General features: G+C 37.2%; 1 protein-coding gene across 7 annotated transcripts in view; it reads right to left on the bottom strand.

Moving 5' to 3' along the window:
• RBM25 (RNA binding motif protein 25) overlaps positions 1 to 27,214 on the bottom strand; it is a 55,484-nt gene that overhangs the window by 13,225 nt on the left and 15,045 nt on the right. For 6 of the 7 annotated variants that reach the window (XM_089906192.1, XM_022576645.3, XM_022576643.3 and 3 more), the window contains 11 exons: positions 26,400 to 26,567; positions 20,640 to 20,697; positions 19,676 to 19,836; positions 14,666 to 14,851; positions 12,909 to 12,962; positions 12,565 to 12,648; positions 8,799 to 9,085; positions 6,605 to 6,827; positions 6,404 to 6,493; positions 3,743 to 3,816; positions 2,101 to 2,251 (listed from right to left, as the gene is read on the bottom strand). In XM_089906192.1, coding sequence (XP_089762318.1) covers positions 2,101 to 2,251; positions 3,743 to 3,816; positions 6,404 to 6,493; positions 6,605 to 6,827; positions 8,799 to 9,085; positions 12,565 to 12,648; positions 12,909 to 12,962; positions 14,666 to 14,851; positions 19,676 to 19,836; positions 20,640 to 20,697; positions 26,400 to 26,567 — 1,536 coding nt within the window. Of the gene's footprint in view, positions 1 to 2,100; positions 2,252 to 3,738; positions 3,817 to 6,403; positions 6,494 to 6,604; positions 6,828 to 8,798; positions 9,086 to 12,564; positions 12,649 to 12,908; positions 12,963 to 14,665; positions 14,852 to 19,675; positions 19,837 to 20,639; positions 20,698 to 26,399; positions 26,568 to 27,214 lie in introns of those variants that run through there. The other variant, XM_089906195.1, reaches the window with a different exon arrangement.

Here is a 27,214-nt window from a genome sequence, read left to right as displayed (position 1 = left end):
AAAGTTCTTGGTGAAAATGAAAAATGTGTCTTTTACTTTACTTAAAAACCAAAGGCACTTTTTGGCCAACCCAATAGAAACCAATAGTATACACAATACACAAGAGGCAACTCAAATCCTCAGCCTGGTCATAGATAATCATTTTATATTTCTTGGTAATGGCTGAAGGTGGTAGTCACTTCTGCATTCACAAACAGGAAAAGGAAGAAGTGGCGGGAGGGAGAATTCTGAAGTCAAACTCCTAAACCAAAATGAACACTCCCCCTGAAATTACAAAATATAATAAAAAATAAACATCATAAGAGCATTATAAACTGGGATGAATACATCAGCAAGTTTTCTGAGCATGAAACAAACACAGGAAAAACAAAAATAAAAATACGTATCCTGAACTACACAAAAATTTAAAATCTGTGCATAACACCATTTATCAACTCACAAAGGAAGTACAATGACCATTAAACCATCTGCAAGGCATTCAAGCCCACTGGTAATCAGAGAATTAAAACATAGTAATATTCCCCAACCTAAATGTTATAATGGCAAGGATTTAAAACACTGACAATACTACCATGATGATGAAAAAAAGACACCTGGACTATAAACTGGAGAAATTCTTGGTGGAAGATTATACCTGAAGTAAAAGCACATTAGAAAACAAAACAAAACAGAAACAGACTCATAGATACAGAGAACAAACTGGTGGTCACCAGAGGGGAGCAGGATGGGGGGTAGGGCAAAAGCGTGAAGGGGATTAAGAGGTACAAACTTCCAGGCTTCCCTGGTTGCACAGTGGTTGATAATCTGCCTGCTAATGCAGAGGACACGGGTTCAAGCCCTCGTCTGGGAGGATCCCACATGCCGCGGAGCAACTAAGCCCGTGAGCCACAACTACTGAGTCTGCGCATCTGGAGCCTGTGCTCCGCAACAAGAGAGGCCGCGATAATGAGGTCCGCGCACCGCGATGAAGAGTGGCTCCCACTTGCCACAACTAGAGAAAACCCTCGCACAGAAACAAAGACCCAACACAGCAAAAATAAATAAATAAATTACTAAAACTCCTACCCCCAACATCTTTAAAAAAAAAAAAAAAAAAGAGGTACCAACTTCCAGTTATAAAATAACTCATGGGGAATGTAACATACAGCATAGGGAATATAGTCAATATTGTTATAGTAACTTGGTATGGTGACAGATGGTTACTAGACTTATCGTGGTGATCAATTCATAATGTATACACATGTCAAATCACTGTTGTACACTTGAAACTAATATAATACTGTTTGTCAACTATACTTCAATAAAAATCTAAAAATGAAAAAAAAGCACATTAGAAAAAAAGTGCACGTAACAATATTCCCACTTATAAAACTTATGTGTGAGGGGGGTTATAAGAAATCAGCCAGTTTTTAATTTCTTCATTACTGTGTTCTATGTTGTCTGAACTTTCTATTTACTTATGTAAGTACTTAACAGAAAAAAAATAACACTATTTTATTTTGAAAAATAAAAGGGACATGTAAGAAGACATGGTTCCTGTTAATAGCATATAACAGATTTTTTAAAGTTGATATGAAGAATTTATAGTATTAAGATCTGTGATACACTAAGAACTAAAAACTTTTCTAACATGACACTATTCTTAAAAGCAAGAATGGGTATGCCATGTCCTATGACAGTCTTTTTCTTTTTCATTTTTAAATGACAAGCTGTTCATGAAAACATCTTTATTTTGGAAATAAAATATTTAGGGCGGTAATGAGAGAATTCAAACTACAAAAGTCATTAAGTGTCAGAGCACATATAGGAAGGACAGTTTCTAGCAAAGTTACATGAAAAGACATTCACTTAATAAGTAATACTTCACAGAAATAAAGGAGTAAGACATATAGAAGATGTTGAAAATAAAGCTGTAAATCAACTAATATTGATGACTTACATAATAAAATAAAGAAAAAAATACTAATATCCTCCCCCAAAATAGCAAGATGCATGGAGTGTAAACATTTCCCTTATAAACTAAACTATATCATAGTTGGCTGGCTTAAGATGACATAACAGCCTTAAAAGAATATTGTTATGGATATCATAGTATCTTACCCTCTGGAGCTCTGCATCTGGATCCGGGTGCCCTTCTGCCAAAAGGCGCTGCCTGATTTCCTCTAGCTCTTCCTTCTCTCTCTTCCTATCCCGTTCATCTGCTTCCATTTCCTTTTCCCTATCACGCAACCTTTTCTGAAGAGCGCTTCCTCTGCAAAAGTAAATAACAGGCCTTATTTAATACTCAGGTCTAAACTACTACACGTAATGTCTCCAAAAGCAAGTTCTTTCCATACTAACAGCTGCATGCTAAGAGACTGAAGACTGTCTTAATGCTCTATATCTGTAGAACACCCAAGACAGTGTGCTCTCTGCATGTTAATGTTTACTAAGTCAGCACTGTCTTGTCACGTTATCACCATGCCTCATTCTTAAGTCATTCTAAAAGAGTATCTACAAGTAAAAAAGTAGCTTTCAGAGGGAAGAATGCTCTCATTTTATACCTATTCCACAGGGAAACTAACAGGTAATCTGTGTTGTCTTGGAGGCCAAGTTGTGAAAAATTAATACAAGGAGTATTAATATCCCAAATATTAGTTTTGTACCTTCAATTTAAATCAACTCCTTTCCTTGTGGGAAAAAAAAAATTAACAGAAGAAGCAGGGCATAATCAAGAGAAAGCAGAGGTTCTATTTAGCACTTTATTATATCTCAGAATGCTGAAATAATGTATTGCTAATCTATGATTCAATAATTTTACTTTGCATTTTCTACAAAGTCAAATCCTTGGCATTCATTCAATTTAAAGTGTTAATCCAATGTTTTGATTATTTCAGCTACAGTGTATTAAATTATATATATTAAATGCCTTCACTACATGACTGTATCATGCCAGGCACATGAGAAAAAAATCAAAATATTCTTCATAACCTTAGGGAAATTATAGTTTGGAGTGGAGGGAGCAGAACAAAGCAAACAATTTTACCAAAGTGCCGTAAATGTTAGAAGAATGAGAACAGTTTAGAAATGCCACGGGAACAGGTATCAGGAAATGCAGGCTCCACAACTCTCACTTCATAATAGTATAGCAATTGGGTGAAGGAGGGCGGGAGGGTGTTCAGATTACTATGTAGCACTCTAGAAATCCTTGAAGACAAAAATTTCTAGGCCACCTTAGATAGTCATAAAGGCAAGTTATAATTTGCTATAAAAACTGAAGTTCTTTAAAACACATGAGGGACTTTCCTGGTGGTCCAGAGGGTAAGACTCCGCACTCCCAATGCAGGGGGCCAGGGTTCAATCCCTGGTTGGGGAACTAGATCCCGCATGCATGCATCGACTAAGAGCCTGCATGCCGCAACTAAAGATTCTGCATGCCACAACTAGGACCCAGTGCAGTCAAAATAAATAAACAAACACACATTTTAATAAATAAATAAATAATAAAACACAGGAAGAAAAGTTAATTTGTCACAATACTATTATGAACCTTCCTCCAAAGAAGGTGCATAGAATTGTCAATTCTTTTATAACAGGCCCGGACCCCTGGAAAACAGCATTATCAACTATGGGGATAATTACAAGATGAATTCAAAGATTTCTTTCTTATTCCACTGAGTGAACTTGCACTCTCTTGTAGACAAGAGAAAATACAGCTAATAAAAAGCTGACAGTATGAGTTCATAAAGCAAGGCTTCTTTACCTGTAATATTTAGGATCATCTCTATCATCATCATAATCTTCTAAGAATTCTTTTAGTCGTTTAGCTTCTTTTGCCTTTGAGGAAATGAAGGACAAAGTGTGCAAAATTAACATAAAATTAATTTAGATTACCCCCTCGCCCTTTCTTGGGAATAGATTTTTCTTATCCATACCACTTGAACTTTTTCATTCTCATAAACTTATATATTAAATGTAAGTAACATTAGATTTTTAAAATCTTTTACTCTTAAAATCAAGTCAGATTTAGGGCTTATCCATGAAATGAAAGCCACATATACTGATGGTATGCTACAATAAATTTTCTCTATGAAGATACACTTCAAAGTACAGTAATTTTTTTCTAATGAAACCTAAGCACACCAAGAAAGAAAACTGAAAGTTATCTTATCTTATTGAATCTGTTAACCGGACAAAAATATTTTACGTTTCGTTTATAGTTAGATTATGGTACAAGTAGTTTTTATGAATTGCAGGATTAAAAATTTAAATCACGTTTATGCATCAATCGAAAGGTAATGCCTGCCTAACTTTGAGTACACAAACCATGAAAGTACATGAATCTCTTACTCCTATTTTTGGAATTTTAAATACAACAACTATTATATTTCACAGAAATTATATCTAATTATATTATATCTAATATACAGACATAAATACTTTAAAATGAGTATTTATAATCTACATCTCTATCTACTATACCAACAATATTATATACAAAGCAGATGTAGGTTTCTGACTACAGTAAAATATTAACACATTTCATCCAGTTCAAATGTTACACCTTTCTAAAGACTTCCCCAATATAACCATCTATCCATGACCAACTCCTTCCCCCAGACAAAATTAATCACTTTCTCTGTACTCCACTCCCAAAATACTGTGAACACACCATTATCATACCTTAAACACTCACACACACAATACAGCAACCAGTTCATCTCTCTGACAATACTACCCAATTGTTTAAGAGTTTGAAGCATTAGTTATTCTTGTACACCCAGTACCTAGCACAAAATCTGTCAAATGCATTCAAGTAGATTGTCAGGTAGCGATGACAATATTTACAAATATCTAAATAAAACACAGGGGACTTCCCTGGTGGGGCAGTGGTTAAGAAGAACCTGCCTGCCAATACAGGGCACACAGGTTCGAACCCTGGTCTGGGAAGATCCCACATGCCACGGAGCAACTAAGCCCGTGCGCCACAATTACTGAGCCTGCGCTCTAGAGCCCATGAGCCGCAACTACCGAGTCCACATGCCGCAACTACTGAAGCCCATGTGCCTAGAGCCCGTGCTCTGCAACAAGAGAAGCCACCCCAATGAGAAGCCCGCGCACCACAGCGAAGAGTAGTCCCCGCTCGACAAACTAGAGAAAGCCCGCATGCAGCAACGAAAACCAATGCAGCCAAATAAATACACACACACACACACACACACACACACACACACACACACACACACACACACACACACACAGGAAGGCCCATAATGTACATACTAAAGTATTAACATAAGTCACCTTTCATGAGGTGACTTTTTACACTATACACTTCTGCTACTTGAACATGTTTTAATGAACAAGTAACTGCTTTTCTAACTGGGTATTTTTTTAAGCTCCCAAGCAAAAGATAACTAATAGGAAATTTTTCTCTAGAAAAACAGGTTTCAGATTTGCTTGCAGGAAGCGGAATCACTTCTTCAAATAATTTTATGTCTCTTACTATATTATTCTCTATTTTCTAACCTACGGTTTAAGAAGAAATTCTAGAATGGGAGCTACAATCCAGGGAAATCACATTATTTTAAATAACTGTAGGACCTTAGAAGATCTACCATCCGGAAAACTATACTATCTATCTAGTTGCTGCATGCACTCTTTTGGTTACTTACAAAAATTTCCTCTATGTCTCATGTTCAAAAGCTATTTGAAGAAGATTCCTAACTTCAGTAATGTTTTTGGAAGAATAATCTCCAAACTGGAGATAAAGAAACCTTCATGAACTTCTGGCAATGATAGAACATATGGAACATAATACTGAAGCAAGTACTATGATAAAATAAATTATCTTTTTGTCATTTTACTTCAGTAACAACCTTGGCCAATTGCTTTCACTGTTACAATCTATCAAACAGTGTAAATGAAAAAAAACAACATTCATTTTTATGATTATCATGTAGTTAAAAGGAAGGATAATGTAGTAACATAAGGAAAAACAATAATTTATAAGCGCTATATACTGAAGTCAATAATTTTGATTTCTAAAAACAGGTCTTCTCATGAGACTATTTCCTTCATCCAAATGTACTACACTAATACAGAGTATCAAAGCCTCTTGAAATTCAAAAATACTGCAGATTCTTAATCAAAGAAAGGTCTATAAATTCTCATTTTATACTATGACAGATTTACTTTGACAGTATGCCAAATGGTAATTTAGTTTATAGGGAGCAAAAATGTGAAAAATAGGAGGGAAAAACATTTTGGTGTACTGAAATTGTCCCAAAGCTACTTGAAATATATAAAAATTATCTATACTGGGAGCTCATACTTTTTAACTATAAAGTCACTTCTACTTAACAATAAAGATTTGATCTGATTTTTATCTGAAAAATCACTTATTTTTAACCAAGAAAATTACCATTTCTCTTCTTCTTTCTTCTTCTCTTTCAGCCTCTTTCTCATACTCCCGGGTTTTCTTTCGTTCTCTGATTTCCCAATTCTTAAGGCGCTAAAAAAAAAAAAATTGTCAAAGCTTAAAAATGTATACAAAGGGTTCTAAAATTTTTGACTAACCTACTAAGTACCAAGATTTAAGAATAAAAGCTTTCCCTCAATTTACCTCTTGATAAGCAGCCTCTTTCTCTCGGAGCTTTCTTTCAAGTTTTCTTCGTTCATATGCATCTTCCTCATCCTCTTCTCGGTCCCGCTTCTTGTCTTTTTCTCTCTCGCGCTCCCGTTCCCTTTCTCGCTCTCTCTCTCGCTCTCGTTCTCTTTCTCGTTCCCGTTCTCTCTCTCTCTCTCTTTCCCTCTCCCGTTCCCTTTCACGATCTCTGCTCTTTTCTCTACATAAACAAAAGATTTAAAAAATCGGTCAGTCTTTGTGTTTTCGTTTAAACCCAAGAGAAAGTCAGACAACATATATTATGAAATAATATATAAACTCACTAGCCAGAATTTAGCATTTGGTTCCTGCAGAATTGTAAACTCCTCTTTACAAGTCAGAAAGACGTAGAATATAATCCTGGCCCCAAATTCTGAACTGCTTTCTAAACTCAATGTTAATGCTTATCAGCATCTCAGAAAACAAACAAAAAAACCTAGATATGAGAAATACTAAGGGCCAACGAACATGTTACAAGATAGTCTACTTCACTAGTGATCAAGGAATACAGATATTGGCAAAGGTGAGAAGCAAAGAGCATTCTGGCATGTTGCATGGGTAAACTAGAACTACAGCTGACTCTTGAACAACATGAGTTTGCATTGTGCAGGTCCACTTATACACAGAGTTTTCTCAATAGTAAATACTACAGTACTACACAATCCGAGGTAGGTCAAATCCACAATTGGTTGAATCCATGGACGAAGAACCGCAGATATGGAAAACCGTGTATACAGAGGGCCAACTATAAGTTATACTCGAATTTTTGCCTGCACAGAGGGTCGGCACCCCTAACCCCAGCATTGTTCAAGGGTCAACTGTACATCTATCAGCAATAAAAAGTTCTCAAGTATTTAATTCAGAGTGATAAAACCAAACTGCAGATTTGTGATACCATGGATATAATTATACAAATTTATGTATATATATGATATGAAACAGTACACTGTAGTAAAAGTATAAAACCACTCATTTTAATACATGTCAAATTCTCAATAGTGGTTATTCAAGAGAATAATGGTTATTCCAGTGGAAGAAGGAAGGGAAGGATTTTAATGCCCACTAAAGATAATAAGAGTCCTGAATTCCAGTTCCAGCAACCGGTGGACCTCCCTTCAGCTATAATCAGGTAGAATAATATCTCAACCCAGTAATGTATATTTGAAAACTAGCTTGGGAAAAAAAAAAGGTGGGATTTCCTCTCTTCCCTCCGTCTACTGGCTTCCTTCTACTCACGCCCTTCTCCACTTCCTCTGTTCACTTTTGCTCTACCTCATTCCTAAAGAATTTGAGATATGTCATATGAATTCAGTATAATTATGAAAAAAATTTACATAAAACCAAACCAAACCAAAGTGAAATAAATTACTAGAAGCCATAAAGAAACAGTAAACTTAGAGCCTGGGAGGTTAAGTTGTGGCCATGCAGTAGGCTATAGGACCAAACAGACACCAGGAGCTAAAAGCAGTGGTACTAGAGCCGATTTCCCACTACAGGGGACCTCAATCAAACAGTGACTAGAGAAAATGCCCACTGACCAAGTGAGAGAACAAGGAATCATGTCTATCCAAAACACTGGGTGGACGACTGGTGTGTGCTGGATCTGTATAAAAACTGGCTTCAGACTGAAACTAACACTGAAGTTGAAAATTGTTAATTTAACCAATATATTTTTCTTTTTTTTTAATTTACTTTTGGCTGTGTTGGGTCTTCGTTGCTGTGTGCAGGCTTTCTCTAGTTGCGGTGAGTGGGGGCCACTCTTCATTGCGGTGTGCAGGCTTCTCATTGCGGTGGCTTCTCTTATTGCGGAGCACGGGCTCTAGGCACGCGGGCTTCAGTAGTTGTGGCTCACGGGCTCTAGAGTGCAGGCTCAGTAGTTGTGGTGCACGGGCTTAGTTGCTCCGCGGCATGTGGGATCTTCCCGGACCAGGGATTGAACCTGTGTCCCCTGCGCTGGGAGGCAGATTCTTATACACTGCACCACCAGGGAAGCCCTTAATCAATATTTTACATGTGTGTGAGACAGCAAGCCAGGTATGCTTCGTGTCTCAGGAAGTTCTATCACTACATCCATGCAAATGGCCCAAGAAGAGTACTAACCTGCAGTTCTATTAAAGCTATCAAGCACACAGTAACTTCCATAAAGCCTTACCTTGATCGACTGCGATCCTTATTCCGATCTGAACTCCTTTCTCGATCACGGTCCCGATCTCTCTCTCGATCCCGATCTCGATCTCTCTCTTTTGTCCGGTCACGATCCCTATCCCGTTCTCGTTCCCGCTCCCGTTCCTTCTCCTTTTCTCGTTCACGTTCTCTTTCCCTTTCTCGTTCCCGTTCTCGCCTTTCTCGTTCCCTTTCACGCTCCCTCTCTCTTTCTCTCCGTTCTTTCTCAATTTCCTGTCTTTCTTTTTCCTTTTTGCCTTTCTCTTCTTCCAGTTTCTAGAAACCAATAAAAGTACTTTTAGAGTTAACTCTATAGCTCCAGTATTCAGACTTTTCCCGGCGCAAAGCCCAATATTGGGAACGACAAAAAAAAAAAAAAAAACAAACCCAAACCACTGGTACTTTAATATTAAATACTTGTGGTTTTACTTAACAAATAAAACTGAAGCAATCACAAGCCTAGATAGATTTCGTGCAAAACCATACACTCTAAACAGACCAGGAATCTCCAATCTTGGATGCTGGGAGATTGTGTCAAGTGTGGCTGACCACTCAATGATTATGTAGTAACTAAAATGACCATGAGGAGTGTGATGGTTCATAATAATTTCTAGAAATACAATCACTTGGCTACAATGTAATTCTTCCCATTATGAATTTCTTTAAATCAGTGGGACTACTGCTGCTACTATAACCCCAGACTTCCCATTACCTAACGATTATTAGTTGAGTGTTTTAAAGGGGAGGTGGGGGAAGAGAGTCAGGTCACTGGAATGCAACTAAATAATCTTCTGCCCTCTGGTTTGCCCACCCTCCAAAAGACAAGCTGAATTCAGCCAATATCTGCCCTATCACCTATGGAAACATTTACTCCCACCATTACAAGATGGACAGCCCACCAAATACAAAAAGTTTGAAAATCACTCGCTTCAAGCAAAAAATGTGCATAATCATAATATTTTTATTTAATTAATTTTTGGCTTAATGTTAAAAGCAACATATTTATGCCCATTATGCCTATAAGACAATGAAAATACATTAACAGTGATAAATCCATCCTTGGAAGGAACGATTGCGTATTAACTTACAGATGCTGTGCTAGGACATGGATCGCCAACACTGGATTAACCTTGCCTACAAGCTATGCTTCTGGGAGGAAGAGCAAGTACATGGTTCACAAATAAACCAAATAACATTCAGACCAAGTTTGTACCCTGACAAGATTACCAGTGCACCACACGGTTTCTACACGAACTCAGAAAAAAAAATACCCCGAACAGGAAAAACAAAACAAAAACAAAACATTTTTCCTTTGGTTCCATGTTTAGTGTCACCGAAATGAAATTTAAATGACAACAATAAAATGTGCATTTTTTTCTTTTCTCAGTCATGTAAAGCATTTAAAACAACTTTAAAAAGCAATCTTACCTGTTATACTCTCTTTCTCTTGCTCATGGATCAGAGAACTGATAGAAGATTACGAAAGAAAAGCTAATGCATGAGAAATCAATATATTCAGCTGTGGTGCCAGTCTTATATCAAAATGGAACGCAGGCCAAGCCAATACTGAATACATTGAAATTACAAAGGAAGAGAAAAGAAATGGCAAAAAGAGGACAGAAACTGAAAACTATTTAAAGGGGTAAATTCTAATTTTTGAAACAGTACTATAATGGAATAAAAAAATGTGTATTGTAAAATGAGGCTAGACTACATAAAACTTACCTCAGTGTCATACACTTATAAAGAAATTTGTTTATTTCTGAGATTATAAATACTTACAGATTATTTTAGCTGTTCCAATAATAATTTCTTTTGTAGAGTCCCTCAATTGTTTTATGCTTGCCTATTCACTACACTACTTATTTCTTAAATGTATAGTTCCACTTATGTAAATGATTTGTTTCAGAACTCATTTCACAAGTTTTGTTCTAAGTAAATGAAAAAGTGAGTGAATCTTGTCCATATTAAATGCAATTGTAAAAGATTATATTAGATTATGTATGCAGTAAATAGATACACACACACACGTATATATTTTTTAAGACAAAGACTGGAGAAAGAGGAAATGAGGTGGTCTAAAAAGACATAAGAAAGTAGTGAAATAATGAAGAGGAAAGGACAGAAAAAAAAAATCATAAATCTTACCTTATTCTCTCTTCAGACTCGTCCGTGCTGTAAATGGACGCCCCCTGCCACGCTGATACCCTGACAGTCTGTGGTTATTTAATAAACTCATTCCAAAACATGCAAAGGTTCACTGAGCTCAATTTTTGTTACCGAAGTTTCAAATATCCCCTTTAACCATACCACCCGATAAAAAAACCTGCTTTTCTTTTTCACTTTGATTTTTATTTTTAAAACACATTTTGGAAATTCAAAACATTCTCCCCACAGTGAAATACGTGTAAGGCAGTCAAAGGCCTGACAGCTTCTCAAACTCTGAAGCAATTACCTTTTGAATTAATTTTTTAAAACATGATTTCCTTATACTTTACCAATGACATGACAGGATTTAACAAATAAAAGGGGGTAAACCACACACACACTGTATACCATTTTCAAGCTTGCTCAGAAAATTTTGAGTACTGAACCTAACCAAAAGCATTCCTCTAAAATGACTTCCCATGGACTAACTTTTTAACTCTCAAAATTAATCTGCGAGAACTACAGTTGTGCTTTTAGACATACTTAATTCCTGAAAAGGCCCTGTGTATGTGAGCTAGGGCTCGGCATCATGATAATAATGTGTTCAGCAGCATCGATTCGATGGCATTAATTGTCAACATGGGATTTCGAAAGCTATAAGAAAAAGTAAGATTAAATAAAAGAAAAAATGAACACTTAACATCTCACTGAGTTAAAGGTCACTCAATCTTAGGAAAGAACCAGTAACATCTTATTATCTCTAACATCAAAATACATTTCACGCAGTGTTTGCATTTCACCGTCCATAAGCATCACCTTCAACACCAGGGAACATTCACAGATGCACTGTCATTGAGAGAAGCTTTCAATAGGCAAAACTCGTGAGTGGGATTTACTATGAACAAATACCCATTTCCAAGCCAGTTACCCCTTTGCATATTTTTCTGAGGGGGCATCCATAAATATAATAAAAAACAGAAGCTCATACTTACATCCTATTCCTTGTTACTTTCCAAGCTGAGAGTTTCATCTTGCATTAGTCACCATATGATCTCTATCATAATGGTGGGGGTCAATGAATAGATTAGCTTTATGGGAATTTACAGTTCTTCCATGCATCTAAAATTTGGTAAGTCTGGTAACCACTGACCTACTTTTTAAAATCTCCCCCTCTCAAATCTATACAAATATAATCTTAAATTTTAATCTCAGCTCTAAAGAAAAGGTTTTCCTAAGCTTAAGTTAAATAACTGCCCCCAGAAATACACTACAGTGTATGTTATTCTGCTGCCCCCTTGAATCTAGTTTAAATCTGACCTTGATGTTTATGTTGAAATCTAAAAATAAAACTAGCTTTTATTCATATTAAAGTGAGATGACTGCAGAGTAGTCAGTAACTGAAAAAGCTACGTACAATATGCCAAGGACAACACTAATATGGTAATGGTCTTCTGTTTCTTTGTTTCTATCTAAATATCAATTAAACCTATATAAAAAGCATTTAAAATTATATTCTACTGTAAGGTTGATTTTTCTTTTTTTGTCTGTTTGCTTTGGATTCTGTAAAAAGTCTAGATTGGTATCAAGTGAAAAAACAAGAATACTACCTTGTGTGTGTCTCTGAATTTGCTGATCTCTCGGGATATCAGGTCTCTTTTGTCTTCTTCCATTTCTATAGCATTTATATCCTCCTAAAAGACAAGGGAGACAGGTGGGAATGCATAATGATCAATCTACACTGATACAAACAGACAGAAATTAAAGGTTAGATGTTCTGTACAGGTTTTTTTTCTGTACAGGTTTTACAAAAGACAGGAGTAAATAAAAAACTTATGTAGTAACAAATCCAACAATCTAAGTTAAATAGTAAAGAGTTAGAGAGACAAGAATCACAAATCTGGCAATTAGCAGTAAACGTAAGTTATTGCCAAAGTCTATAATGTAAACTAACCTTAGTGATGAGTGGATAAGGGATCAGTGGGGCCACTGGAAATCTGCGAAAAATCTGCGGAAAAATCCACAAAGATTAAAACAAACAAATAAGCGTTCATATTACTCTGAAAAACAATTTTCTATGTTTATACTGTAAGCAAGATTTCTGTAACATTTTCTTGATTTCAAATTACTTGATAATAAAAAAGATTTCACTCACTCTATAACCCCTCCCATGACCCACCACTTCCTCTCCCTCCAACACCCCCAACCAGTGGAATAAGGAGGGTCTCGCACTAGCAGTGCTTCTTCCTTGATTCCTTCCAAGACAGAGGAAACAATCATAACAACAAAATTTACCCATAATTCCTGCCATAGAGCAGAATTTCTTGGATTCTCTCCTCCCAACCCGTATCAAACAAATATGTCAAATTATTTTCTCCTTTGCCATTAATGGGGGAAGAGGAAGAACAAACCCTACAGGTCTTAATTACCCTATACCTGACTGACTCTTACCAATTACCATTCCCAGTGATTGGCAGTTCACTAGACAGGTTCTTATGGCCCCATGAGGAAGAACAAGCCAAGTAATAAAATTTATCTGGGGCTTCCCTGGTGGCGCAGTGGTTGGGAATCCGCCTGCCAATGCAGGGGACACGGGTTCGAGCCCTGGTCCGGGAAAATCCCACATGCCATGGAGCAACTAAGCCCGTGCACCACAACTACTGAGCCTGCGCTCTAGAGCCCACGAACCACAAGTACTAAAGCCCGTGCACCTGGAGCCCGAGCTGCACAACGAAGAGTAGCCCCCACTTGACGCAACTAGAGAAAGCCGCACGCAACAACAAAGACCCAATGCAGCCAAAAATAAGTAATAAATAAATTTATATATAAAAAAAATGTATCTGATGTATCTGGCCACGAAGAAAACTGAAGATGGACTAATAAGGCAATAAAATGCAAAATAGTATGAACTATAACTACCCCTTGATATTAAATCACAATATATGTTTCACAGTACTACTTTTCCAGGGCATATACAATCCATTCATATAATACACTTCCAATATTTTTAAAGAATACTCCCTATAATTTCTCTAAGTATATTCAAATTAAATGAATATAAGAAAACCAAACATTTTCTCTCAACCTGGACTCCCTATTGTTCAATTAGCTTAGGATGACAAAAGTAGGTGATGATATAATACACTGGGGAGGAGTGTTTCATCTCATGATGTTCTTTCATAGTACTCCAGTTATAAGGCCAATAGCACTACTGTCCATGGAAGGAAATGAGATGTGGCTTATAAGGAAAGGTGGCTAAAAATTTGAAAATGGGTCAAAATCCTCACTGAATGAGACCTGGTATCCCGCTTGGAGCAGAGACAGAAGAAAAATAATAAGGGAGTAAGGCAAAACAAGGCCAACTCCTTTGTGACAAAAGGGGGAAAAAAATCTTACTTTGTCCCTTAATATCAGTTCCTATTCATCACTCAAGTCTGGGTTTTTTTTTCCCCCCTTACTTAATGAATCCACAAACATGCACAAACTTCCATGTCACTGCATTTCAAACATGCGAAACAGGAACATTGTGGTAAAAAAAAATTAGGAAGTTAGTTGATAAAACATGGTCAAATTAGCCTTAACCGTATATTGTTATAAACGCTAGTCATTCTACTTTCCCCTCAGAAGTTGGAAATAATGAAAGCACAAGAGTGACAGTACAAAATGTAAACTGTAGGAATGACTCTGTTGTCAGAAATCAGTAACACATACGTCCTCCTTCTTTTCCTTCTTCTTCTTCCTGGGGTGAGAGTCAGATTCTTGCGAGGGGGCATTGAGCTCACTGGAGTATTCCCGTATTAAAACTTCAATGGCCCCTTTGATCATCTGATCTCTTCTCTTTGTTTCTTCATCTAAGGCTTCTTCATCATCATTAGTGACAGTTTCTGGCCTGGCATTCTTAAAAAAAACAAGGCAGATTCAGGAGAGGGAAGGGGGAAATCAAACAAGAAAATCAAAATCATTCTAAAACAAGTTAGTACACAAAACAAACATGTTTTCTCCCAAACATCTCTGCAGTCCTATTAAATGCAGATTTGGATTTATTCCTAACTTCACAAAACTACACTTCATTTGTTTTATTGTTTTTTCCTTCGATACACTGTACTTTACGATTTTCTTTTCCTTTCTACCCTTGATAGTTAACATTCTGACCCCTAACCAGCTACAGAAAGACTGAAATCACGGGGCTAGTGTACTACACATCTGCAAAGCTTTCACAATTTTTCAGACTGTCTTGCTCAATACCTGCACAGACTAATGATGTTTACTGAATAACTCATTCAAAGTTGAAAACTTTATTACATGAAAAAAGCAAAATACAATTTTATGTACACTATGGTAGCCACCATTTAAAATAAACAAAAACAGCGACTTCCCTGGCGGTCCAGTGGTTAAGACTCTGCACTTCCACTGTAGGGAGCGCGGGTTTGATCCCTGACCGGGGAACTAAGATCCCATATGCCATGCGTATGGGATCTTAGTTTATTTATTTAAGAAATTTATTTCTTAAATTTGCTCAACAAACTCTTAAGAGCCTACCCTATGCAAGATACTATGTTAGATGGTACAAAATTCAAAATTAAAAAAAGAACTTGCCCTTAAGCATTTAACAATACAGGGTAAGAGAAGGTTGTGATAGAGACAACTTTCACGTTAAGGCATTAAATGTGATATTATAAAACTAACCACTCTTTACTTTCTCAAACCTGCCTCTTCATCTAATATTCTTGTAACCAACTTTCTACTTGGCATCTGGGATAAAGAAGAGATGCTTTAACCAAGGACTGTAATTAAATTGTTTACATTATTTACCAAGAATATTGTAAACTAAAATTGTGGTGATGTTGTTCCTTTCTTATTCTACATCAATAACATATCACGATAAGGTCTATGCAGCTTTCACTAAAATCCCTTCAGTGATACTCTGCTTCTCCAAAGGTTTTAAATGAAAGAATTAAACCACCAGTAACTTGTCACTGAAACCGTAGGTCCTGAGATACATATGGCTATTTCAACCCAAATACTCAGCTGTTGAGACCTAAATTCTTTATTATGAAAATATACCTCATGAGGGAACATCCAGTGTGTCTTTAGCATTTTTCCTACATTCTAAATTTCTTTCCATGAACCCTCTACATCTCCATGCTGTTTTTAAGCATAAGGATTGAGGTGGGGTTATAAATCCAAAGGCTTACTCAACTAAAAATACTCATAGCCCCTAAATTCCCTACCACCATCATCCTAAACCAAAACTTAAATATTAGTATAGCTGGTCTTACCTAAATTAGAAGTAAAGCATTTGGAATGAACTAGTTCACACCACCTTACAAATGACTACTGCCCCTTGATCTATAGAGAAAATGTACATTTTTAGAAGGAAAGCTTATGAGCCCAAATCTCTTAACCAATTGTTAATGTAAGAAAAACAAAAGTAGCAATATATACCATGGAAGGAAAAGTTATTTTTAGTTTCAACTTAAACTCTACCTCTGGGTCCTGAACCACAGTTTCCCGATTTCCAGTTTTTTCTTCCACTTCAGAAACAGAAAGCACATTCAGTAATACTGAGCAGCAAAAAGTGAAGGGTTTGGAAGTACAAGAGCATCAAAGAAATCAACTGAATATCTGAGATGTTTACATGGCCCACCTATTTGGCTCTTTTCAGAGGAATTAAAAGCTTCCATAGTAAAGCTGCTAGCTGGAGAGTTAGAAAGCAGCTCTACTAGACTCACTCTTTGGCACTGACCTCTAGAGTTCAAAACAAGAACTTCTTTGGGAACTAAGCAAATGCAGTTCTTTCTTTTGAGAAAATGTAGATTCAACCAGACTAATTTCCAGGCAAAGATGTGAAGATGTTCCTAACTGCAGCATCTGATCTGTCCTCAATTAAAATGTAAAGCAAGCAGCTCTTTCCAAAGATTATTTGTACTTCCACCACTTGGCAGAGTTCATTCTTGAATGTGTGATTAACAAGCACTATCTGTGACGATCAAGCAAATATCTCTACTCCTATACCGCTACTGCTGAACAACCAGAAAGCAACAGGACAAGGACTAGATCAGCGTGGCTACCCCAAATGAAACACTTTTACTAAAGGTCATAAAAGTTGCTTCTACAAATTCTGCAAAATCCAAATAAAAGCTTTTAATCAAGCTACTACTCAAGGCATATAATTCCTCTTAAAATTCTGGGTCAGGAAAAATCTCTCTTTCTAGCCAAACTCGTGGTTCTTTTTCAATTGGAGAACTATACAACTAATAGTATTTTTTCTTCTGTCTGGGAATCAGGAAAATGTCTGAGTAGGTAGCATACAAGTTTCTCAATGTCTCATTCTCATGTCACCTACTTTAAGTCACTATTTTCTAAATTTCTCCAATAAATTGACAATAAAAGAGAAAGAACAAGTATACTTTCACATCTTACCCTGAAAAATCATGACAAACCTGCAATCTACTCCACAATATACTTATATTTGCTTAAGCTGTTTGAAAAAAAATTTTAACTGACAGAATTGCTCAACATTTTCATTTTACCAGTATTGTTGAGTAAGATCAACACTCCAAGAAAATATACCATGTTTGTCTAATGACTTTAAGTACCTCTGGGCCATGCCAAACACACCCAGAAGTCATGTCTGTTAATTTTTTAAATTTAATTTTATCTGAAATAACCGTTCTGTTTTTATTGGAGGTGGCTTCAATTCCATTCTTGAAGAAAAATATAAACAGATTTCAATTGTGATTCCTCTTATTAATGGTGATTACAAAATAAATCAAAGTCACATGATTATACATGTCCTTATTTATTACATAACTATACAGATTCACTTCATGCTCAGAGAACACCACCTGCGAATGCCACCACTTAAACCGCCTCACAAGCTAAATTTCAAGCTCAGTAAAACAAATGAATCCAGGGAATTATATAAAAAACTTTGAAGACACTGAATGCATGCTTTATTTTAAAAAAGAATTCAGTTATCACAGCAAGGAAAATCTAAGAAGTCTTGCTGCAGACAGTTGGCTTTTTTAAGGTTTTACTGGTATGACAGGCAACAGTGCTCATATGAGATAAAATACAATTTCTCTGGAGTGTAAATTGTGTTACTTCCTTTTAAAGCTAGGGAAAGACAGTAAGATTACCAGGTGAGCAACGTAACTGCAACTGTTATAATAAATGCTCTCCCCATTCTTGTTATGAGCAAGACCTTAACCCAGGTTCTGTGGAGGTACAAGATGAAAGAACATAGTCTGTGAATTTATTGTCCTGTCTATCTTATAATCAGAGAATGCGGGATACGGGAATGAAACAGGGTACAAGGAGCTGTGAGAGAGCGATACAAACAATACATACTACAAAGCAGACTGATATAACAACAGTAAAATCCTGTTTTATATAAGAGAGGATTTACTTCTGCCTGAGAGGAATCTAGGACTGATGTCAGCTATAAGAATCAAGCAACATTTTAACTACATGGATAGAATTTCAACAGGGAGCTTGGATGAGCAACAAGGACATCAAAGCACAAAGGAGTTTGTAGGGATGCATGACTGACATATGAAGGGAATTGACGGAGAAAGCTAGAAAGGTAGACTGGAGCAAGCCTTGGATGAGAATATGGGCTTTACACTGTGAGAAATTCAAAACCATTAGGATGCATGAGCAGGGGGCTGACATAATTATACTTATGTTTTAGAAATACAGGGCAGTACTGTAACAGGCAGATGAGAAGAAAACAATGTAGATAAATCAGTTAAAATACTATTAAAAATCCAGAGAAAGACAAGATTAAGTGAAAAAAAAGCTGTTTACAAAATAATGCTTCAGAATTCAATCCTTCATTTATAAAAGAAAAATAAACTCACATATTCCAATTAAAACTATACTCACCTATACAGAGAAAAATGCCTGGAAGAATATGCAACAAAAATGTCTACAGTGCTTACTAATGATGATAGAATTATGGGTGATACTTAACGTCTTCTTTATAGGTGGCTCTATTTTTATGAATTTTTTTTACAATGTTTTTGTAAAGGAGGGAGTGGTGGAACCAAGAAACCTATTTCTACTTTGAATGATAGTGAAAAGCCTGAAGAGAGCAAAAAGGCTGTTTTGTTTTTGTAGAGACAGAAAGGTAATAATCAATCTATTTTAGATCTGTTCAGCTTGACGTGTCAAAAGGAACTAGGAAGGGAAAACAAGGAAATATACACTCAGGTTTTAGCTATTTTTTGCTTTCGTTGAGAGGGAATAATAATGTATACATTACAACACAACATACAAAAATTTCCTTTACTTTAGCTTCACTTGATAGAGCCACCACCAGATTACAGCAATAAGACTTATTTTCATTCATTTTAGAACCTGTGTACTTCTAAACGAGAGGGCAACTAATAAAAATTTTGTAGGTTGAAATATATTTTGTACTTACTTAAAAGCTGCCTTAATGAATTAGCTCTGTTTGGAATAGTCTGTACCAGTGTTTTCTCTGGCAAGTTAACCTTGTCCAGCCTCCCTTACTACCTTCATCCCAACCTGGAACAAGCAAACCAACAGTCATCCACCCACTATGGGTAGATAAAAGACTTAAAGTAACTATAAACTATAAAAACACCCTCTTGATGATCTTGTGAAGCCCCGTATTAGATTTTTTATAATGAGAAGTATTTACACTGAAAGAGCAAAGCTGGCCTAGAGAAGACAATGCTATAAAAAACATACCCCATTAGAAGCTTTCTTCTTTGCTTTCCATTCATCCAGTTGTGCCTTTGTCTTTGCATCAACTTTAACAAGTAGCTTCTTCTCTCCAATCTGTAGGTCATGCAATAACCTGAGAGCACGGAGGGTTGATTCAGGCTCCTTATACTCACAGAATCCAAAGGCTAGCAATGGATGTAAAAAATTAGTGAAATATCAATACAATTATGAAAGATGAAAAATATTTATGAAAAACTGAAATCATTACAGACCAAACATTATAATACAGGGATTATTTATTTTGTCACTCCTCCCTTTCCTGCAATTACCTTTGATACGGATTTCATTTTTAGTACCCTCAAACAACCAAAAGAAAAAAGAGAAAACAAAAACAGGGGAAATGGGGCTTCCCTGGTGGCGCAGTGGTTGAGAGTCCGCCTGCCGATGCAGGGGACACGGGTTCGTGCCCCGGAGCGGCTAGGCCTGTGAGCCATGGCTGCTGAGCCTGCGCGTCCGGAGCCTGTGCTCCGCAACAGGAGAGGCCACAACAGTGAGAGGCCTGCGTACCACAAAAAAAAAACCCCAAAAAACAGGTGTCTCTACCAACTAGTATGAAAAGAACAGTTTGCTTTCAAGACTAAGAGGTTATCTCATCATCTCTTCTCCTACTTTCTTCCTAAGTCCTAATTGTTCCATCTTGATCATACACTCCTGCTCTGAAACAAAAAGGACTTCTTAAAGTAATCTTATAAGAAACCAGTTAGTCTGAATAATTTTTTTCCCTCTCCTACCTCCTTCACGTTATCCTTTTCTACTTTCTCATCTCAACTCTCAGCCAACATCTTCCCAAATGCCTTTAATCCTATTAAAGAGTGAAGACAGAGTGCTAGTAAAACACTCCTAGGGTTAAGGACAATGAGAGTAAATGCAAATGTACTTATGCACACAGGTTAAGATGATCTCAATAAATAAGGAAAAATTTACCTACCTTGAAGTTTTCCAGACGCGCCTTGTACTCTCTTCCAGCTCAAAACCAAGCCACATTTCTGTAAAAGAAAACAAAGATCTTTACCACCTAAGCTAATTTATCATGCAAATAAGAGCACAACTATATTCCTGCTAGAAAAAAATAGAAGTTAAAAAAAAAAAATCTTGTCAGCAACTAAATTTTGCAATTCCCAGAAACCTACTATATGAAAGAAACATACAATAAATCATTTTAAAGGAAAATATAAATTCTTACTGATTCTTATTTGTAGAAAAGTGCCTACCTTTCAATAAATTAGACACTTTACAGTTATATTTATCCTACAAACATATATATAAAACCAAAATGCCCAAATATTATAATAGTTAAACTATAATAAATTTCAGTAAATATTGAGCTCATAAAGGCTGTTTTAAAACACATGTATATATTATAAAGATTTTTAATGACACAGGGAAATGCTTGACATGGGATGCAAAAATACCTTGAACCATGAAATTGCAGATATACAGTAAAATTTTTAACTATGTAAAGAAAAAAAATTTCCATAAAGTGATCAGAAATACTCCAAAATGTTAATGGGGCAGGTTGTCTGAAGGGTGGGATATTGTTACACTTTGTTTACTTCTAAAGTTCTTAAATATTAGTTCTAATTATTAAAGTAAAAACGAAGGTTTAAAAAAAGTTTTGTGGAAAATAATAACTGAAGATTGCCTCTCAAAGCTGAGAAATAAGTGGAGTTTTCTCTGAAGGGAAATATCTTTCCCTTCAGAGAAATTACTAAAATGATAGTCAAAGAACTGGGACTTCCCTGGCAGTACAATGGTTAAGACTCCACGCTTCCACTGCAGGGTGAGAGGGTTTGATCCCTGGTTGAAGAACTAAGATCCCACATACTGTGCAGCGTGGTCAAAAAATAAATAAACAAAATAAAATAATTTACATATATATATATATATATATATAAAAGAAAATTTCCCAGGACTTCCCTAGCAGCACAGTGGTTAAGAATCTGCCTGCCAATGCAGGGGACACGGGTTTGAGCCCTGGTCCAGGAAGATCGGCAGAGCAACTAAGCCCATGTGCCACTACTGAACCTGCACTCTAGAGCCCGCGAGCCACAACTACTGAAGCCTGCCCGCCTAGAGCCCGTGCTCCGCAACAAGAGAAACCACTGCAATGAGAAGTCAGCGCAATGTAGAGTAGCCCCTGCTCGCTGCAACTAGAGAAAGCCCACGTGCAGCTATGAAGACCCAACGCAGCCAAAAATAAAAATAAATTAAAAAAAAAAAAAGAATCCACCTGCCAATGCAGGGGACATGGGTTTGATTCCTGGTCCGGGAAGATCCCACATGCTGCAGAGCAACTAAGCTCAGACGCCACAACTACTGAGCCTGTGCTCTAGAGCCCGCGAGCCACAACTACTGAAGCCCGTGAGCTCTAGGGACCGTGTGTCGCAACTACTGAGCTCATGTGCTGCAACTATTGAAGGCTGAGAGCGTAGAGCCCGTGCTCTGCAACAAGAGAAGCTACTGCAGTAAGCCCCCACTCTCCACAACTAGAGAAAGCCAGCGCGTAGCAACGAAGACCCAATGCAGTGCCCCCCCCCAAAAAACAAAGAAAAAGAAAATTGTCCTTAAGGTCAAACATAGCATGAGGGAACAGCAGCAGAATTCAATAAAATTTTGCAAAGACAAAAGATAAATGGATGGATAATAACTCATTCAGTAGAGCAAAGAAAGCTATGACACCAAGTGTCTCCAGAAGCAGATACCGATAAGAATTAAGCTAACTGATTCTACAAAACCCAGTGGATCCAGACTGGGGGGGAAGGTACAGGGGAGAATGGGCTTAAGTGTGAAGCTGAATAAAAATAGGTTCTTGCCTGACAATACAAATATGGAATAATCAAAGCCTCAGAGGTTTCAAGCAACTACCCTATCCCCACCCCCAGAGAAGATAGCCTGAAGAGTTACAGTCTGAAGAAAGTGAACAGAACAAGCTTGGGATGTGGAGCACCAGATCTGAAAGATCTGTACGAGATACAGAGTGAGTAAGAAGGGAAGAAAGTAAAGGTATAAGAAGTGCTTGAACTCAGTCCTGCATCTGCAACCTCACACAGGCAGCCAATCATAAACTCACTAGGCATAAAACTGGAAATTTTCTAGAGAAACCAACCAGCCTCAAAGAAAAGACCCCACGGATTAACATTTAAAACCTCTGGCTGCCATTTAGATTACCCTACAAAGATGCCCAACATTTTAAAATTCAGCTTACGCACACAAAAAGCCTTTTAATCCCTAACTCTTAAATATGGACAATCAAGGATCACCAGACATCTAAGTAAAGCCTTAAAAGTGAAAGAGAAATAGAAGAGAGAAATTCAGGAATCCAAAGATAGCTTAAAAAACACTCTGCTGCATATATAAATCAACAACAGTTTTTAAAAGGGATGTTTCAAACTGAAAACATACACAGATGTCCACACAAAAACTTGTACACAAATATTCACAGCATTATTATTCATAATAACGAAGTGGAAACAATCCAATTGTCCATCAACTGATGGACGGATAAACAAAAGGTGGTACATCCATTAAATGGAATATTCTGGCCATAAAAAGGAACAAAGTACTGCTAACAAGCTACACTACAGATGAACCTTGAAAACATTATGCTAAGTGAAAGAACACACAAAAAGCCACATATTCTAAAATTCCATTTACATAAAATGCCCAGAATAGGCAAATCCATAGACAGAAGGTGCAATAGTGGCTGCCAGAGGCTCAGGGGAGGAGAAAATGGGAAGCATTGTTAATGGGTACAGGGTTTCTATTTGGGGTGGTAAAAATGTTCAGGAATTAGACAGTGGTGATGTTTGCACAACTTTCTGAAAATACTAAAAGCCACTGAACTGTATATTATAAAAGGGTGAACTTTACGGTATGTAAATTATATCTCAATAAAGATGTCTTAAAAAATGTCCTCCCAATGTTCTACTTTGGGGAAAAAATGGCATCATCTTGAAAAAGTGTAGATAAGCATGCCCCATGATTCAGAAATTCCACTTCTAAGAGAATACATGACAGAATTTCTTTCATGTTCACCTAGGAAGACGCACTATTACCACTAATTATATAGCAAAACATAATATCAAAAAAAAGGAAAACAATCCATATGACCATCAGTAAAAAATTTGACCATTTATGGCATATTTCTATAATGCAATGGTATATAACAGTGAAAAATAAATAAACTACATATAGGCTGGGTGAAAAAAGCAAATTGTGGAGGAATACAGAACTAAAACTTACAAATTATAAATGTTTATTTATATAAATATATAATTAAAGTAAAAAATATGGACAGGAATGATAAACACCAAACTTAGGATAGTGGATTACCTCTGGTTATTACCTCTGTGGAAGAAAGAAATGGGAATTAGAACCTTCACGTTTTGTTTCTTTGGGATAAAAATCTGAAGCTAGTATCACAAAATATTAAGATCTGACTAAGCTAGGTTTTGTGTTTATTTTCTAAACGCCTTTTTTAAAACACTTTTTAAAGCAAGGATCACATGATTTATAAAACAGAACTGGCAATATGTACGTTACTGATAAAATGAAGAAGGAAAAGATTTTAAAATAACTTCTCAACACAGTGGAGATTATGGAGGGAGGGAGTATGGACAGTGTTATTTTTCATTAAAAAAATCATTCAGGGACTTACTTCCCTGGTGGCGCAGTGGTTAAGAATCTGTCTGCTAATGCAAGGGACATGGGTTCAAGCCCTGGTCCGGGAAGATCCCATGTGCTGCGGAGCAACTAAGTCCACGAGCCACAACTACTGAGTCCACACACCACAACTACTGAAGCCCGCATGCCTAGAGCTCGTGCTCCTCAACAAGAGAGGCCACCGAAATGAGAAGCCCGTGTACTGCGGCAAAAGAGTAGCCCCCGCTCGCCGCAACTAGAGAAAGCCCGCGCGCAGCAATGAAGACCCAATGCAGCCGAATATTAATTTATTTTAAAAAATCATTCAGTATTTTTTCACTTACAGCGTGCACGTAGGGACTTCGCTGGTGGCGCAGTGGTTAAGAATCCACCTGCCAATGCAGGTGACACGGCTTCCATCCCTGTTCCGGGAAGATCCCACATGCTGCAAAGTAACTAAGCCTGTGAACCACAACTACTGAGCCTGCGTGCCTAGAGCCCATGCTCCACAACAAGAGAAGCCCGTGCACCACGATGTAGAGTAGGCCCTACTCGCAGCAACTGGAGAAAGCCCGCGAGCAGCAACAAAGACCCAACGCAGCCAAAAAAAAGTGCTTTAAAAAAAATGTGCATGTAGCACCAGGATAAATTTTTAAAACTAAGAGAAAAAGGAAAATCAATGACCAAGTCAAAAAAACTTATCTATGCTCAGAATAAAAACTGCAAAAGGAGTCAATCAATCACAATTAGATGCTAAAATTATTGTTTAAAGGCGGCTAAAGAAAAGGACTCACATAGTCCTCAAATACTAACCCAGAGGTTACTTATTAGAGAAAAACGGACTAAAGGTACCATTACAATGGAGAGCGCTGACCACCTTAACTAAGTAACTAAACTTAATACCATAGCAAGTATGTCTCTTGCTATGCTGCACCTGAAAACAATGCACCACCCATGAACCACTCTTACAAAGAATGCTTACTCTGAATCTAACTATGAGCAATCAATCAAATTCAAATTGGGAGAGACATTCTGCAAAAGACCCAGGTGCTTCAAAAACATCAATGTCATGAAAGACAAAAACAAGCAAACAAAAAGAGGCAGGGAACTGTTCTACAATAAAGGAAATGTCTAAAGAAACATTACAATTAACTGCAATGTATAGGGACTTCCCTGGTTGTCTGGTAGTTAAGACTGAGCACTCCCAATGCAGGAGGGCCCGGTTTGATCCCTGGTCAGGGAACTAGATCCTGCATGCCACAACTAAGAGCCCACATGCCACAACGAAAAAGATCCCGCATGCCACAACTAAGACCCAGTGCAGCCAAATAAATAAATATTTTTAAAAAATAATAATAATAAAGGGCCTCCCTGGTGGCGCAGCGGTTGGGGGTCCGCCTGCCGATGCAGGGGACACGGGTTCGTGCCCTGGTCCGGGAGGACCCCACATGCCGCGGAGTGGCTGGGCCCGTGGGCCATGGCCGCTGAGCCTGCGCGTCCAGAGCCTGTGCTCCGCAACGGGAGAGGCCACAGCAGTGAGAGGCCCGCGTACCGCCAAAAAAAAAAATAATAATAATAATAGTAATAATAATAAAAATAAGTGCAATATATATATATATATCCCTGACTGGAAATTACTGGAAAAATTAAATATGAACTATATGCATTTTAATTAACAATACTATATCAGCCTTAAATTTCCTAAGTGTGATAATGGTTTTGTGAAAATGTAGGAGAATATCCTTGATCTTAGGAAATATAAGTATTCAAAGGTGAAATGTAATGTCACAACTTACTCTGAAATTACTCAGAAGAAAAAAAAATCGAGGGGTGTGTGTGTGCGCGCGTGCACGCAAAGAGAGTGTGTGTAAATATGACAAAATGTGTTACAAGGGTGTTCACTATTTAATTCATTTAACTTTTCTGCAGGACTGAAACTTTAAAAATATAAACGAGGAAATTATTCAGAGCCCTCTTGCTAATTTTTCTTTAGTTTGAAATTTATAACAAAAAATTTTTTAAATGAAAAATAAACAGTTTAACTTACAGCAAGGAGCTGTCTTATAAGCATGTCTGAGGCTTTTTCAGAAATGTTGCCAACAAAAACTGTAGTAGTGGGACCACAGTTTTCATCATTTTCTTTAGCCTTCAAGCCTGGATGATCCTTCCGTGCTCCCAAATGTTTTCCAACCATGGACACAGTCGGTACTAAGACCTAAGTGATGAAAGACAATAAAATTGGAACTTGCAATTAAATTTGCTATCATGCTTAATGTAATAACATTAGGCTAAAAACATCAATTTTAAAGTATTAAATATATAGCACATCACCATTACAGGTTCTACATACTTAATCTAAAACTCCCAAAGCACATTTTTCATTAACATGAACTTATTCATGACAAGTAAAGTTCCACTATTGGATTACCTTTCTTTTCAAGACAACTTGGAGGGCTTCCCTGGTGGCTCAGTGGTTAAGAATCTGCCTGCCAATGCGGGGGACACGGGTTCGAACCCTGATCTGGGAAGATCCCACGTGCCACAGAGCAACTAAGCCTGTGCACAACTACTGAGCCTGCGCTTTAGAGCCCGTGAGCCACAACTACTGAGCTCACATGCCACAACTACCGAAGTCCACGGGCCTAGAGCCCATGCTCCGCAATAAGAGAAGCCACCGCAATGAGAAGCCTGCGCACCGCAACGAAGAGTAACCCCTGCTCACTAAAATTAGAGAAAGCCCGCGCGCAGCGATGAAGACCCAACGCAGGCAGAAATAAATGAATAAATAAATTTATAAAAAACAAAAAAAAAGAAAACTTGGAAAGAAATTTTCTTATGTTTAAGACAATTCTTAAATGTTTA

The sequence above is a fragment of the Delphinapterus leucas genome, chromosome 2, assembly GCF_059928025.1.
Source record: "Delphinapterus leucas isolate spDelLeu-1000000601 "Yukka" chromosome 2, BTC_Dleu_Yukka2, whole genome shotgun sequence".
NCBI classification, from domain to species: Eukaryota; Metazoa; Chordata; class Mammalia; order Artiodactyla; family Monodontidae; genus Delphinapterus; species Delphinapterus leucas.
Note: the sequence above shows the minus strand (reverse complement) of the source record. Positions and strands in the feature narration are given on the sequence as shown.